The following is a 16692-nucleotide window of genomic DNA, read 5'->3' on the forward strand; positions in this document are numbered from 1 at the left end:
AAATATATTCTTAAAACTTAGACTTCTTAAATATTAGTGCTAAATGTGACAATAAGTATAACTTGATAGATTTTACATTATTCCTTAAGATTAAGGATTTTTTAATTAATAGTATTATGTAGACATTTAATATTCGGTTTTGCAATCAAAGTCACATTTAGTAGTACCTTAAAATATGCATCTTTATTCATAACATTTTATATTTATGAAGTTTGAAGATGACGCAAAAAATATAAGTAAAAATGACCAGTTATGTTAAAGATACAATATATAGAATTATGAATACATTAACTAATATTCAATTAGCATTTTCACAGGCATCAATCCAATCATTATATACATCCAAAGGTTCCGACAGTAGATTGATAGTTGTCTGAAAGTCTTCTAAGCATACCCTGCAGGTTATCCTGGCAGTACTCCTGGATTTGTCCCTAGTATTACAAAGAAAAAAATTTCAGAAGAAAAATTTAAATTTATTATTCTGTTACTAAGTTAACAGGAATCTCTTTGAATTTTTAAATAATTAATTTTTATCTAAAAATAATTTGATCATTAAAGTTCGTGTTGAATTGATAAAGCTAATATAAATAAAGAAATTAAAAGTTGAGTGTTGCTTCAAGTTGACTAAAATTTGATTTTGAGATGATAAAATACTCTATATATAAGCAATAAACTTGTTGATGGGTTCAGGTTCACTTCAATTTATTAAAAATCAAAAAGTCAAGAATTTGGAAAAAAAAAGTTTATCAATTCATTTCAAGAACAATAAATTAATGAGATTCAATATAAGATTATGCACGTTTCTATCAATGTAGCATAAATTCAATCTTGATTCAACTTATTCTTCATCTTTTTTGAATTGATCTTAGGATCAATTCAAAATTAGCCAATGTAAGATTAACTTTAATATTGATTTAACTATTTATTTATTTTTTAATTATATCTATTTTACCAAAATAAATTATTTTACTTTAATCTTGTTTTAACTCACTATTCATTTCTTTACAACTCTAAAAATTAGATAAAGATAAAATATAAGCTAAACCGATATTAAGGATAGTATTAATAGGTCAGTATTCATAATAAATTCTTATTTTAAGATTGTTTTAAGTAATAACTTAATGTCTTTGATTGGTTTGTAACTTCTTAAGACAGTCTTAAATATAAGATCTGACTATGGATAGTAGACTGTCTTAAGTAATTTTCAGATATCACGAACCAATCAAAAAGTCATATTAACATCTTAAGACTGTACTCAAGACTGTACGATCTTAAATATAAGAATCGACTATGAATCTCAGCTTATTAACACTCTGAGACTTAAGATAGTCTTAAATATAAGAGTCGACTATGAATACATACCGGCCTAAATTTAATCTACATTAGTAGAAATAAATATAAAACGATTCAGACACATAATCTCAGTACAAGAGTACGAAATTGAAGGAATTATATTAATATAAAAGAAAAAAAGATAATAGGATTATATTATACAGTATAATCAGCGTTTTTATCCTCAAATTATCAAGTATTCTCGATACAATAGGTACACTTACATCTTAACCTCGCATGACTTTTCGTGATTACAAAACGGACAATTGAATTGTGTGTCTAACGGTTGAATGGCCTTCTTTTTGCTAGGTGGTTTTCGTTTGCTTTTACGTCGACCCATCTCCTTTGCAATCGGAAATCACACGTATTCGAGCCAAGTGATATTTCTGAAGACTTGAAAAGTTAATAACGTCTATACACCACTCATAATTCAAGCAACTGTTCAGTACTGTTCATTTCGGTTCATAGTGGTGGAACTGGTGGAAGCATGGTAGAAATTATGGTGGAAGGGATAACATGAGCCGTGATCCGATTCATGCTGACAACACTCATGAGCATCATTTGTCTTTATTCAACATTTGATAAACAACTTGTTTAAAATGATTTTTAAGCCGGTTCTATCGAATCGCAAGTTTGTTGCGATTCAGCCAATCTGAAGCTTGCATTTTGAAATCAACGCTTCATATTGGCTGTCGCAACAAACTTGCGATCAGCTTGCAATTAATGTAGAACTGGCTTTAAGCATTGTGATGAGCGTGAATCAGTCATGGTGTGTACATTTGTTTGCAGTTGGATAGTATCTCTTTCTAATAGCTCCGGCACACCAGCGCGATGTTCGCGCGCAACATCCAATGAGTGTACAGCTTTACCGATGTTTTTATTCTAAAAGTATATTCTCATTAGATATCGCACGCAATTAATATCACACTGATATGTTGAAGCTATAAGGCTGCGATCGATTTGACTTTCAGCGCTTTCCAGTATTTCTATTCTTATTTTATGTCTAATGAACGATAGAGATAGAATGACAATTACAAACCCTTAAGCCCGGACCTACAATAAATTTTTAAGCCTTAAGTTATAAGAATGAATCATAATCGATTATTCTTCTCACATTCAATCGCATAATTTACAAGGTAAAACACATTTACAAGGTTCACACCTTGATGGAAAAATAGAAAACAGAAAAGCAGCGGCCAATCAGAAGTCTCGCTAGTAGAGGGAACAGAAAGCTGAAGTTGTAAACTACCAGCTAGAGTTCTGATTGGCTGCTGCTTTTCTGCTTTTCGCTTTTCTGTCAAAATGTGAACGCCTTAAGTTGTAGCTCTATAGAGATACTCTGATAAACTTCATAATTTTTAACGAACATTCTGGCATGTTCAGGCGACTAGCTGGCGACTAAAATTCAAAAAAGCGTAAAAATTTAGTAGTGGATAATCATAAATATTACGACAGCAAGTCTATGGCCATGTATCATGCATTTCAAGTAAAAACATAATATATTTTCATTATGCATTTCAATGGAATGGATGAAAATCAGACCAATCACAAACCAGGAAGAAGATGGCTAGATTCTGATTAAAGAGAAAAGTTTAATAAGAGAAGTTTACGTCTTCCGTTTCAGCTACAAAATGCTCTTAAAAATTTTTTTCTACTTTTGCTTTTTCGAGTTATGTAGATTTATGAAACGAACATTATTTACGAACACCTTGTATATATATATATATATATAGTATACATCGATATTGTTCATCATTTTTAAAATTTTAATGTATCCACGATGCTAGAAATCGATTCGAGATCTCGGAGAGAGAAGTGATCAATTTGAACAATAATTTGGTCTATTCACAATGTGATTAATCATTTCTTTCTTTCTCAAAAAAAATCAAATTAACGTCAAATCGATGACGAATTGATGAGTTTTTTCAATGAATCAAGAATTATATTATATTGATATTTCGATCTCATTTCGAGATTTTACTAAAGGATATGCAATAATTATAATATTATAAAATTGAACAAAACAGGAACAGTAACAGGAGTAGTTATTTATCATTTGTTTAAAACAACTTGAAAATAAATCGAAATTCAAACATCGAATTTTTTATCCTTATCAGAGCCTAATTTTCACATCCAAGACGTCGTTTCGACATCGTATCGATATTAACTTTCTCACTGAGGTATTTCTATGTTTTCGTGCATGCAACATTTTTTGCAGTTTCCGATAAATTGTCATATAAAGTTTTAAGCCGATATTCATAATCAAATCTTATATTCAAGACAGTACTTAAGACGTTCTTGAAATAAGAATCGATTATGAATACCGACTTTAGTCTTGAATTGTGTGAGCAATCACTCCTTAAAATCTTTTAGCGTACTTAGGGTACACCCTGTATATATGTGTGTGTGTATGTGTGTGCGTGTGTGTGTGTGTGTGTGTGTGTGTGTGTAAATACATATATGTTCACCTTAAGTCTCAGTTGTTCTCAAGATTTTGATGTGGTTAGTTGTCAGCAAATAATTTGAAATTCAACCGTAATAATCTTGATTATTACGTCTAAACCGTAAGCATTGCATGTAAAATATCAAATAAAAAAATTTTAGTTCTATCATTTAAGTTCAGATGTCATTCTAATTTTATAAATCTCTTTTTTTATGATTCAATGCATTTAACAAATCATTCTACTTCTATCCTTTTACCTTTCATAACAGCAATCACTTTATTATAATTTTATTGCTTGGAATTAATCTGTACTCACCGTCAAACCGTAAAATAGATTTTAACCATAATCCATTGCTCACTGAATCTTCTAATTTTTATTTATCAGATTATAAAATGACAAACAATTATAAGGTTTATTCTTAATATTTCCTTTTTTAATTAATTTATTAGTTAGTTATACAATATGTTGCTTTCAACCTTGATAATAGTTTCTTATATATATGTACCTATTCGTACTCATTGTCAGTTTGAATTACGTTAACTATTTTTAATAATTTTTAATGTTTTATGTTTAATATTTTAAATTTTATTTCATATTTTATTTATAAAAATTAAAAAAGAAATAAAGAAACGTTTATATGTAAAGTAAAATTACATATCAAGTATCACTAACGACAAAATGCATCAATTTAGTATTAAAAGATGACGCGGCTAACTTCGACAAATATTTTATACAGTCCTCACTGTTAAAATGTACAATTCGGTATCCACTAAATCAGTACTATCTTTGATAATTATCTAAATTATAAATGTTACATCAGCTGTTTTAGTCATTGTTATAACAATATATTTATCTGTCATTTTGCAAAGTATTTTAAACTGTTTAATGAGAAAAGTAATTATATTAACGACGATGTGACACAATTTTTTCAATAAAAAAAGTCTCCGACAAAGTCGTAGGATTCTGGCTCTCGGTGAAATTGGCTGAAACTTTAGTATGTTATAATTCTTGACTCTGATCAAAAGTCACAGGCACAAAGCTTGAAAATGATCATTCTTTTTGTTATAGCCGTTCGAAGTTTTATTTTATTAATGTCTTAAAATCAAATTTTGATAATAAATGAAGATGCCAATATGCTATCCATTCTCACCGCTCTCATCCTCACTCCCCCAACTTCCTCACTTCATCCCCACTCACCTCCACCTCCATACATACACCCGCGCGCAATTTTATATGAAAAAGCATAAAAGTCAAAGTAATTTTTTATAATCATTTAGATTCTGTTAGGTTTTTAGTTCTTTCACGCATACGTTTGAGTATGTGTAAATGCGTGAGTTCTCTTACCTCTCACGTGCGAAGTACTTGATTATCACGACCCGAATGTTTGTTTCCGTGCGTGAAGCGTGCGCAAAAATATCGAATGCTTGCTGAAGTGCAATAACAACAGGATAGAAAATTTTTTTTCCTTTTCTCTTTATTTTTTGTGCATTGCAAATGTGAGAGGTAAGGGGATTCACGAAAATTAACTCCAAAGGAATGAAACGCCTTCACGTCGTTCCGGGTAATTTTGAGAACGGGCGATAAACTAAATCATAACCATATATATACACACACATATACACATACGCACACGCACGCACGCACGCACGCACATACGCACACATGCGCACACGCACGCACGCACAAATGTAATAAGAAAGCTTTACTTCAATTTTTATGCACTTTTTTCGAATAAAAATTTTTTTCATATAAAAAAACACGCGTATGTATGTGGGATTGAGAGAGAGGGTGGTGGGGGGAGTGAAGATAAAAATGGTGAGAGTGAATGCCATATTATTATCTAAAATCTCTTTATTTATAGAAACTTGATTTCGAAACATTAATAAAATAAACGGTTAATAACTTTAAACAGTTATAATAAAAAAACAGTCATTTTTAAGCTTTATGTCTATGGATACTTATGATCAATATGTCAAGAATTATAACATACTAAAGTTTCAACCAATTTCATTGGTTGAAACTTTAGTATGTTATAATTCTTGACATATTGATCATAGGCAATACATATTGCAATATTATTGTAATATTATTGTAATATTATTGTAATAATAGCAAAGACATATTGATCAAAGGCAAAAATTCTATGATTTTGTGCAAAGTCCTTTATAATGTAATTACAAAATTATATTTTCTTATAGTTTTAGGAAACTTGAAAACATATACATGTCCAAAAAATGTAGAACATTAGGACTACGAAAAGAATTCAGGGAACGTTACAATAAAGTTAATTCAGAAATACATCCGAAGAGTTTGAAAGTTGAATTTAAAAAAAAAAGGGAACTACACCATCAATCTCAAATTCCGCAATATTTGAGTTGAAAATAATGCATAATGGCACAAAAGAATATGTATGCCAACAGTGCGGTAAGACTTATATCATTCATGGTTAATACTTTTAATGTTCCTTATAACTTCATATTACCTCAACAATTATACATTTTATCTTATCATTTTCATATTTAATCTCGATAGTCTAAAGGCTTGCAGGGAATGCAAAAGATCCGGGTGCGACTCCCGGCCGAGGTAATATTTTTCGCAATAACAATTAATTATTTACAGATCCTAATATGTACTTTCAGTACCATTAAGATCGTTCGAAGATGCGAAAAAGCAAAAAATTGTTAAATTGTTAGGCAATTTAACTCGTAATATTACTGCGATTCAGTATAGTTAGCGTTTTAAAAGATTACATACGTAGATATATAAAATCACACAGAATCATAGAAGCATTTAAAATCCAACTAGACCGTTCAAAGCACTGATTGCTATAATTTGTGTTATTTTCATTTGTTTTATAACAATAATCTTCTTTATTATTAAAGATAAACACGTTATCATCTCAAAAACTTTGCAACAATATAAACATACATATTGACGTTAGGCCCCACAAATGCGGAGAATGTGGTAAAGCGTTTTTGTATGGATCGTATTTACGTCGTCATGAGACAATTCATGCAGAGCAAAAACCTTATCAATGCGAGTTTTGCGAAATATCATTTAAGTGAGTATTTAAGTGAGCAACTTAAGTGAACAAAAAAATTAGAGAAATTATTTGATAATTTGATGTCTATGCTTAAATTAATTGATAACAAACGATAAATGTTGCTACTGTCATTTTGTAGTTACAAATCGGTTCTAAAAAGACACATAGAGGCCAAGCATTGCATTGATAAAAATTACAAGTGCATCATGTGTGAGAAAGCTTTCAAAACTCAGCCAGAATTGCGTTATCACATAAACAAGATTCATTTTCAAAAACAGTATAAATGTAATCAATGTCCATCTACATTTGCCCATCCTAAGATCTTAAGAGAACACATAAAAATACATACAGGCAAGAAATCATATGTTTGTGAGGTATGTGCTACAAAATTATTGTTAGTATTTTTTCTAATTATTTCTCATTTGATTGTTTTTATTTTTACCTTTCTGTAATTATAAATGTATTGTATTTTAGATTTGCGGCAAAGCTTTTACTTTTAAAAGTAACCTAAACGATCACTGCACACATGTACATAGCGATGAAAAGCCGTATGAATGTTTGATGTGTGGCAAGAGTTATAAGCGAAAAAGGGCACTTGATGAACACATTCGAACTGAGGTCATTCGTGATATAACGTTTTAATTCATTTGCAGATTCACATTTGTCTTTCTATTTTTGTTATATATTTATAATATATATTATCATACTAATATAATAGATTATGTAATATACCATATTATAATATACCATAACACATGTGATATATAAAAAATTATTTATTTTTTAGGGTCATAAAAGTGACATCACCTGTATGACAAGAAAAGAACAAACTGCAGCTGACAATAAAATAGATAAAGAACAATTATAACTACTCTTAATGATAAACTGATGAAAAAGAAGAATAAAAATGTAACTTTAGTATGAGATGTTATATGAGATGGGAGTTTTCCAGAAAATACAATTTTTCTCGGAGGTACAATTGAATACTGTCAGACACACGAGCACCATTGTGTAAAGTTGGCAATGCGTTCAGAAAACAAAATTGTCCAGTAAATCCTCACTGCTTAATACCTTTAATAATTTTACGTCCTTGGGTTTAAAGTAATACACTCGCGAATTGAAAACAGAATTTTTTGAAATTGATGCTATATGTATTTCACTGGAAGACGTTATTACATTTGTGCAATTGCAATGAGGTTGAGGTTTCAATATTAAAATGTAAGCAATTGAAAGCTGCACACAAGCTTTTTACACAAAGTTTCGCTTACACAAAGTTAATAAAAATGTCGCGTTTCTTTTTATAAGGTTTAAATTAGACATGACATGTTATTAAGAAACGAGTATTCGAGTAAGGAACTGGAAAGGAATATTGTGAACCAAATCGAGAAAAAATGTTTTATATATAATTATATAAAATTATACATAATTATATCTAAAATACTTTTCCCGGGGTCATATAATTTTTTATTATTTAATTTGGAAAAGAGTGACAAGAATTTAATTTTCGTAAACATTTATCAATGCATCATATGAACTAGAGGGAGGTAGCAATGAACTAGGCTGCGTTTATCAGTGTTGACACTTTCCGCGTGTACTTGCGGCATGCGGCCATGAATAGATGCATCAAAAGTTTTCTCTCACTGCGGCAATGGAAAGTCACGGTATCAAATGCTTGAGGGGAGTTAACTTTTGATGATATTATCGCGAATGTACTACCTTATAGATTCCTTTCTTATTACCGCTTACAGCGTAGTAAGCATTGTATTTGTTTAATATGTGATGGACAAGAATAAAATAATTCTTACAGCGTAAAAAAACTTATTAAATGTATTAATCAATCGTAATAAATACAATCAATTATAGAGCTAATTTATCGGCTGCGTCTTCAGAATACAGTCTAATTTTAATATTGTACGTGCTGACTATTATTTTGTACGTATGACTATTATTCATGTATGCACTTATATTGTAAGTCGAGAAACATGAATTATATTAAAGCAACTGATATTATAAAGCATTAATAATTTGTTCTTATCTAAATTATCGAATCGCCATAATATTTTTATGATAAAGCTCTACATAGAAATCTCTTAATATAAATATAGGTAGACGTACTATTCCGAAGGGACAGTAATTCTTTGCCTACATTATATTTGCCAGTTTGAGTACAAAAATTATTGCCTACAGCTAGATCATGCACTAATTTCTGCTTTAAAACCGCAAACTCTCTATTTTAAAAACACAAATCATAATCATAGATAGTTCAGGTGCATACAGGCGATCGATCTGTAAGCAACATGCAAAATAATATTTTGCTAACATTATAGCTGTTTTTTGTATCTGATAGAAAATTATGTATCATATGCATAGAATTTCTGGTACAAATCTAAAATTAGATGTAATATATACCCAATATTGCAGTATTTACTAGAACTTTATCTACTTCAGCTATTTTTTTATACTTAGATAATTTTCGCTTTAATTATAAGATCACTTTTTTGAGTGAATAGTATGTATGTGCTATTCACTCAAAATTTTATTAAACGCTTTACACATTTTTCATAATAGCAATCACTTTATTATAATTTTATTGCTGGAATTATATCTGTTCTCACCATCAAACGTAAAATAGATTTTGACTATGGTTTGTTGCTCATTGAACTTTCTAATTCTTTTTATCAGATTTTTAAAAGCAATTATATCGTTTATTTCTAATATTTCTCTTTTTATACTCATTAACAATTTATACAAAATGTTGCTTTCAACTGCTTTAATAACTGTTTCTTATTTACATTATGTTCCTATATTCATATTCAATTTGAATTTACATTTTTAACTATTTTCACTCTTTTCCAATATATATAATATTTTCAAATGAATATTTTATTTATGTAAATCAGAAAGAAATGAAGAAATGTTCACGTGTAAAATCAATATTCCAAATACATATACATATACAGTATCACTAACGATAAAATATGTCGATTTAGCAAAAGATATTAAAATATGATGGCAGATTTCGATAAAGTTTTCATATAACGCTATTATTATAAAAGCATATTGTGTGGTATCCATTAAACACAATGCATCTTTGATAACTCTATATCTAACAATAAATTATGAATGTCACATCGGCATTATTTTAGGCATTGTTAACAATGTATCGACACCTAAGCCATAGAAGATGCTACTCGAGAAAAACATGAAGAAAGGTCTACGTCAAGAAATTAATAAAAGCGGTCTATTTCGCATCGAGCATGAAGACCGGTTTATGTCGGAATGTATACGAAGTAACTTTTATATCGAGAAAGTGAGAAGGACGAGTCACTCGAGTTCAAGTCGCATGAAATTAAAGGATCTAATATTTATAGCGCAATATTTACTATTCATAAATTACACAAACTTTGTTATGGAAAATTAAATAATAGATGAATAAATGAGTAGGAGAAAAAGGATTGAAAATCAAGATGATTCCCGTTTTCAATAATAAAATTTATGAGAAGAAAATATTGCGCTACATAGACTTTTTTTTATTTTCATTCGACTTGAACCATTCTTGTCGCTTTCTCGATATAAACCGTATGTATGCATTCCAACATAGACCGTTTTTCACGCATCACGCGAAATAAATCCCTTTTCATTAATTTCTTGACTTAGACTCTTCTTTCTGTTTTTCTCGAATCAATATTCTTCTGTTTGTGCAAAAAGTGTTTAATGAGTGAAATAGTTACGTTATTGGCGATCTTTCGTGATATAATTCTTTGATATATTTTCTTTGATATATTATAATTATTTGATATAATTTCTTTGATAATAAACTTATCTACAATTTCTCAAAAATTATATTCTATTACGGCTTTAGGTGGATAAACTTGAAAGTAAACATTTGAAAAAATTTAAACTGTGAGAAAAGGAATTCAAAGAAAATTACAATAAAATTAATTGAAAATACCTCTGAAGAATTTGGGATTTGAATTTTAAAAAAATGAATTTTAAATCTCAAAATTCGCAAAATTTGAGTCGACATGAAGGAACGTACAATGTCATAAAAGAATGTATGCCAACATACATATTCAGTGGTAAGATTTGTGTTTTTCATGGTTAATAATTTAATGTTTTTTAATAACTTTGTATTATTTCAACAGTTATTCGTTTTATGTTACCATTTATTTTATCCCAGCAAACGAGAATGGATTGAAATGAATTGAAATGGATTCAGATTTTCAGAAATATTGATTCATGAATGTTAAAATGAATGCTTTTCAATCCTGAATGCATTTTTATTCATTTATAGGAATTGCATGAAGCATATCTCTTTTCAATCTAAAAATAATATTAGCTTTTTCTATGCACACATACATTGTGATACTATTTAATTCAAAATTTTGAATAGGAAATGCAGTTTTTCAATCCAATTGCATCCAACTGAATCTAATTGAATCCAATTGAATCCAATTAAATCCAAAAAAAGTATTCGCTATTTAAAATATACATTCGGATAGAAAATTTTCAATAAAAAATTTCAATCTATTTTAATATATTCTCGTTTGCTGGGATAACAACAATTTTCCTTAATATTAAAGATAAGCATAAATTGCTTATTTTTAATATTAAGGAAGATTAGATTGAATCATCTCATAACAACGCAAATGCGATTCATACATACTGTTGTAACGTTTCACCATGTACGTTCAGCATTTTAATCTTCCTCCTGCGAAACGTGTGATGAACGTTTCGGTATGAATCGCATTGATGAATCGTTATGAGATGATTCAATCCAATTAATCCACTGGCTCAACATCTCAAGTCGGGACAGGGGCCTACCTCTCGTACGTATGCTTGTGGTGGCACGCAAGTTGTGTACAGAGACATACGGGACTTACAAATTTAACGCCGGTTTTGGCAGTTTTTTTAAGAGATTTTCTTGGCAATAGATACTCTCTTGGTGGTTTGCCAGACCACCGAAGAGGAGTTGCGAGCTGCGTGAAAATTCTTGAGTCTGTCTGGAATCGAACCCGGGACCTCTGACATAGCAGTCTCGAGCGTTACGTACCATGCTCGTGCTCCTTGATTCATGGGAAAAACCTTATCAATGCAAATTTCATGAAAAAGCATTCATGTAAGTGAGTATTTAAGTGAATAACAAAACTTAAGAATCATTCCACACAAACTTGCGTAGTCGCATAATCATATACATAACAAAAATTATCCCATCACAATTCTGTCATAAAACAAATGTAAAATACGATTGGATGATTTTCTTTATGCATATGTTTACGCGGCTATGCAAGTGTGTGAAATGGCCCGTAGTACAGACTTTTGCATAATGCATAATGCATAAGCGAATCAACTGATCAGAACCTTCTCTTTCTTTCCATTCCATAAAAAAGAAGATTTTCGATTGGTTAATTTCCTTATGCACTATGCAAGAGTCTGTGCTGCGACCATTAAAGACCCTTGGTCCTGAGCAAATTTTCATGACTATAGGTGTTCGGCATTGCAAATTGAAGACATCCGTTTGCACTTTTACTTCGAAAATCGTTCGCATCTTTTTGCTACATGTAGTATTAGTGGCTCCGCACAATAAAAGTAATAGAGAACAGAGAATAAAAATTTTAACCTATCCGAAACTGTGTATTCCACAATACATGATTTCTGATAAGTTGAAATTCTTATTTTCTGTTCCCTGTTTCTTTCATTGTGAGGAGCCCCTTAATCCAAATTAAAATCACTAGGAGCGCGGTGACTTCGCTTCCTTCGTTTAACACGGAGCTTACACTTCTCATTATATATGTTCTGTAGTACTTATCTTTTATTATCGTAAATTATCTGTTGTAGGCATAAAAAAGAAGAAGAATCAACACAGTCCAATACTAGCTCTTTCCTTGGGTCAGAAAAATAGGGGCATAAGAAAAAACTATCTGTAAGTTTAATTTTGTTTTCCCTGTTTATCGACAAGATATATTTTGATAACTATAGAAAGAGATTGATATTCGTAGATATATTTATGTTTATGATTAATCCTTTTAGATCACATTTTTGCGTGTGACAATTTTAAATTAACTGCTGACAATGGCAACAAAACACAACTTAAACTACAATTATGAAGAAATCTTGAAATGTCATCCGGAGATGATACTTATTTCAGAATCGCCTGTCACTTGGCAAGGCTTTCTACTTGTCTCAGAATTGTATCCTACTACGAATATTCGATGTTCCAGAGTAAAAGTGAAACTAGTTATGCCCAATTATCCATCATTTGATAAGGCACGAATCAGCTTTGGCAAGCATATTGCTTTCCTACGGAACATAGGATTCAGCAGAGAAGTGAAGAAGTCAATGAAAACTCAACAAAAAACTGTATCATTATTTTTGTCACAGTTACAATTACTTATTGTAAGTAAGGTATATTGCTTTACTATTTTCTCTTTGACAATTATATTATTATATATTTTCAAAATAGGGTAAATATATACATAATACAAGTAGTAAAGTTTGTATACCGTTTGACTTTGAATCTACAACAAACTTTTTGCATGATATAAAAGCAGCTCTTCAGAATCAGTCTGTAAGTAAATTTACAGTTGTATTTATCTATAAATTCTTACATGAACTTGATGTTGAAGATCTCTTATTAAAGGATGTGCAATTGTCATGCGATCGAAATCTGAGTACTATCAAATTATCCTTAAGAGAAATATTTCTTACATTGCAAAGATGCAAAGATATTGATATTCCCTGGAAAGTAGTATCTTCTAACATGCCTGAAAACTTTGAGAAGATAGTATTAAGCAAAAATTTGAACATTATGACGACAAAGTTCAAATGGCAAGTAGAAATACTGGAAAGAGCATGGGAACAATTGAAAGAAATTGATGAGTGAGTAATTTCATTACTTGTTTATATTTTCTGTATAAAAAAAATTATATTTCATTCTACTGCTGAAAGAATTGTCAAATAATTGTTATAATGGAATATTCTAATGTGAAACATTACCAGGAATTGTTGGGTAATTGACCCACCAAAACCAAATAAAAGTCACATGCACAGACGCATTCATTTGTCGCAATCTATATCTATAACAATTACAATAGATCCCGTTGCTCCTACTGTTGTGCCAACAATTCAGTTCTCGGGCAGCGATAACGAAGTGAAAAGACAAATGGAAGATGTTTCCAATAATATTCATGTACGTTACCAATAATATTCACATACGTTCTTGCATGATGTGAACAACAGCAATTTGTATGCACTAAAAATTAATACATTTTTTTTACAGAACTGGAATCCGGATTATAATATTTTAGATAATCTGAGGATGTTGTTAAATATGTATACATTTCCCGAGCAGCAGGACAATTTGGACGATTCGCAAGGTGTCATCAGTAATCGTGAATGTGGTATATGCTTTTCTGAAACATCAGAAACTGATGAATTGCCAAATAAGATATGCAATAACTATAAGTGCATGAAATACTTTCATTCAGTATGTTTATCAAAGGTATGTCAGAGAGATATATTATACATTAATGTTCTTTATATAAAATAATTATTTCAAAAGTCATTGAAAACTAAAATAGATAAAATAGGAGACACTCTTAAAAGAATATAGTAAAATTAATCTGATACAAAATAAAATATACTTCAATAGAATTAATTTCTTTTACAGTGGTTACAAACTAATGCTACGAATCAAGTTGTGTTCAGCCATATCTATGGCAATTGTCCACATTGCAAGGAAGACATTTCCTGTCCCATTGAATGTTGAAGGCAAATATTAACTTACTTTTTATAATACTGAGATAAATTTTATTCAAATATATGTATGTGTGTATAATTCATTTCTTGGAGCCATTCTTTTACAGACTGATTGAATTCTGAAGTACCACATATTAAAATTAATGTTGTTTTTGTATCATTAAATTGAAGATAATCAGCAACGAGTGCTTTGCTCAAACGACCAGTATTTATATTAAAACCATGAAGATTGACTATCTTGTCTGAAACAATAATTTTAGAAAGTAATATAGTACATTTATATAATTTTAAAAAGTTCTTAATTTTAATCAGTTACTTATGTTTACAGAAATCATTGATATTTATTTAACTATGAAAGTATGAAAAATATTATTTTTTGAATGTACTTATCATAGAGCATTTTACATTTTAACATCATACAAGATGTTAAAAAAAATCGTTCAAAATTTATATAGTAGCTAATACTGAGTAAAAAAGTTCATTGAACAGTTGAGCTTTCAATCTATGTTTACTAAAGCTTTTTTAATCAATATGATCTGTAGAAATGCTGAATAGTTTTTTTAATACCTTGTATAATTTTAACTAAATACTTTTTCTATTACTGAATTCAAATGTTACATACCGTTTAACTGGGACAACTGTAATGTACATTTAAAATTCCAATAATTCACTAAATGCGTTAACTCTTTTTGCAGAGGCACATGCGCTACTGACCTAAATCCCGCAACAAGATGCACTCTTGTCAGTTCTGTTTCATCATCAACGATTGCCTTAGCAATGGGATAAAGCGCTGCTATTCCTGAGCCGATACCAAACATGGTAATCTGCTGAAAACTGTCATAACAATGCGTTGATTCATCGTTGAGAAAAAAAATATTTACTTATCCACTTCACACACCTGTTACTTTCATACTTGAAATCTCCGTAAGGACCCCTGATGTCAATTGCACTTCCAATTGATGCATTTTTCAGCAGTAAACTAAATTCACCATGTTTATATAATTTTACCAAGAAAATTAAACTTCTGCATGTCCAAGCAATTGGAGTGTATGGTCGGGATTTGCTCCAAGAATGCAGCATGACGTATTGGCCAGGTGTCAGATGTAAAATATTTTTTTCTATTTTACATTCTATAACAAAAAAAATTTGGGAGAGTCTATAAGAAGATTACATTACTATTTACATTCTATGTAACATATACAAAGTTTTTTTAATATGAAATATGTTTTATGATATTTTAAATACTATTGTTTTAATTACTATTGTTTTTAATATTATAATTTTTTATAAGATACATATTATAAGATACAAGTATAATTTTTTTTGCTATAAGTTGTTGTATTTCCTATTAATTATTTGCAGTACATTTTATAGAATTTGTTACGTTTGCTATTAAGTTCATTAAACTATAATACCTGGATATTCCAAACAAATTAAAATATAGTCTTTCGATGCATCAGATATATCTGTGATAACAAACGTTTTGTAGGATAAAAGAGATAATAAATTGTCAGTTGTTTTAACTTCTCGAGTTTTTTTATTTTCCCATTCTTTTAGCAATGTTTTGTGAACGTCGAAGATACATGGTGTACAGCCGCTATTGCAACAATCTTCCTCCAGTGGTGTTTTGGGTCTATGATCTTCATAATCATTACTATTGTCTAAATTCATTTTATACAAATAACTTATTGCATTATTAATATAATTTTTTCTCTGTCACAAGTTAACCAAACTATACTACTAAAGATGTTTAATAATAAATCAAAATTAAATTATAATAATTATTGCAAAATTTATTTTCACATATTAAACATTTCATCAGTAGACTTGTACAAAGAAGCATTTTACTTTATTTTGCAACATATCTTGCAAAGAAATTATAAAGATCAATTGACACATTGCAGACAGAACCACACACGTGCAACGGATCACGTGACTATCTCGATTGACAGACTCGTATGATGTAATAGAGGAGGCTGCCTAAAAGTTTTAATATATTTTAATTTTTTTCTGATAATTTATATTAATAACATACAGTATAATTTGATAATATATTTTTTTCAATTTTAAATAAATATATGCAAGTATATTAGAATTATTTAATAAAAAATTTTT

General features: G+C 29.7%; 4 protein-coding genes across 4 annotated transcripts; 2 read left to right on the forward strand and 2 right to left on the reverse strand.

Annotated features, from left to right (window-relative positions):
- Positions 1 to 298: 298 nt before the first annotated feature.
- LOC108693567 (transcription elongation factor 1 homolog) lies at positions 299 to 1824 on the reverse strand. Its single transcript, XM_018202578.1, has 2 exons — positions 1557 to 1824; positions 299 to 431 (listed from the first exon to the last, which is right to left on the reverse strand). Exons 1-2 carry the CDS (start codon positions 1670 to 1672, stop codon positions 299 to 301), a joined length of 249 nt encoding a protein of 82 aa, XP_018058067.1. The 5' UTR covers positions 1673 to 1824.
- A 4343-nt stretch (positions 1825 to 6167) lies between these two features.
- Positions 6168 to 7687, forward strand: LOC108693572 (zinc finger protein 160-like). The gene is made up of 6 exons (XM_018202591.1): positions 6168 to 6200; positions 6309 to 6359; positions 6659 to 6837; positions 6959 to 7193; positions 7294 to 7437; positions 7607 to 7687. Exons 1-6 carry the CDS (start codon positions 6168 to 6170, stop codon positions 7685 to 7687), a joined length of 723 nt encoding a protein of 240 aa, XP_018058080.1.
- Positions 7688 to 12603: 4916 nt separating this feature from the next.
- Positions 12604 to 15341, forward strand: LOC108693562 (E3 ubiquitin-protein ligase FANCL). Its single transcript, XM_018202570.1, has 8 exons — positions 12604 to 12742; positions 12850 to 13215; positions 13283 to 13387; positions 13460 to 13698; positions 13819 to 14008; positions 14099 to 14320; positions 14489 to 14589; positions 15273 to 15341. Exons 2-7 carry the CDS (start codon positions 12892 to 12894, stop codon positions 14585 to 14587), a joined length of 1179 nt encoding a protein of 392 aa, XP_018058059.1. The 5' UTR covers positions 12604 to 12742; positions 12850 to 12891; the 3' UTR covers positions 14588 to 14589; positions 15273 to 15341.
- On the reverse strand, positions 14174 to 16317 carry LOC108693563 (NADH-cytochrome b5 reductase-like). The gene is made up of 5 exons (XM_018202571.1): positions 15993 to 16317; positions 15476 to 15707; positions 15200 to 15411; positions 14606 to 14819; positions 14174 to 14231 (listed from the first exon to the last, which is right to left on the reverse strand). Exons 1-4 carry the CDS (start codon positions 16246 to 16248, stop codon positions 14629 to 14631), a joined length of 891 nt encoding a protein of 296 aa, XP_018058060.1. The 5' UTR covers positions 16249 to 16317; the 3' UTR covers positions 14174 to 14231; positions 14606 to 14628.
- Positions 16318 to 16692: the final 375 nt, after the last annotated feature.

This window comes from Atta colombica, unplaced genomic scaffold (assembly GCF_001594045.1).
Source record: "Atta colombica isolate Treedump-2 unplaced genomic scaffold, Acol1.0 scaffold92, whole genome shotgun sequence".
NCBI classification, from domain to species: domain Eukaryota; kingdom Metazoa; phylum Arthropoda; class Insecta; order Hymenoptera; family Formicidae; genus Atta; species Atta colombica.

Bases quoted from the DNA above. Each gene is read 5' to 3' on its own strand.
- LOC108693567 (XM_018202578.1), bottom strand. From the start codon at position 1,672: ATGGGTCGACGTAAAAGCAAACGAAAACCACCTAGCAAAAAGAAGGCC. The intron at 432-1,556 runs GTAAGTGTACCT...TTGTAATACTAG, and splicing joins AAGTCATGCGAGGTTAAGAT to GGACAAATCCAGGAGTACTG.
- LOC108693572 (XM_018202591.1), top strand. From the start codon at position 6,168: ATGGCACAAAAGAATATGTATGCCAACAGTGCG. The intron at 6,360-6,658 runs GTAATATTTTTC...TTATTATTAAAG, and splicing joins GGGTGCGACTCCCGGCCGAG to ATAAACACGTTATCATCTCA. The intron at 7,194-7,293 runs GTATGTGCTACA...ATTGTATTTTAG, and splicing joins AGAAATCATATGTTTGTGAG to ATTTGCGGCAAAGCTTTTAC.
- LOC108693562 (XM_018202570.1), top strand. From the start codon at position 12,892: ATGGCAACAAAACACAACTTAAACTACAATTATGAAGAAATCTTGAAA. The intron at 13,216-13,282 runs GTAAGTAAGGTA...TTTTCAAAATAG, and splicing joins CACAGTTACAATTACTTATT to GGTAAATATATACATAATAC. The intron at 13,388-13,459 runs GTAAGTAAATTT...CTCTTATTAAAG, and splicing joins CAGCTCTTCAGAATCAGTCT to GATGTGCAATTGTCATGCGA.
- LOC108693563 (XM_018202571.1), bottom strand. From the start codon at position 16,248: ATGAATTTAGACAATAGTAATGATTATGAAGATCATAGACCCAAAACA. The intron at 15,412-15,475 runs GTGTGTGAAGTG...TTGTTATGACAG, and splicing joins TTCAAGTATGAAAGTAACAG to TTTTCAGCAGATTACCATGT. The intron at 14,820-15,199 runs GTATGTAACATT...TTATTGTTTCAG, and splicing joins ACAGTTGTCCCAGTTAAACG to ACAAGATAGTCAATCTTCAT.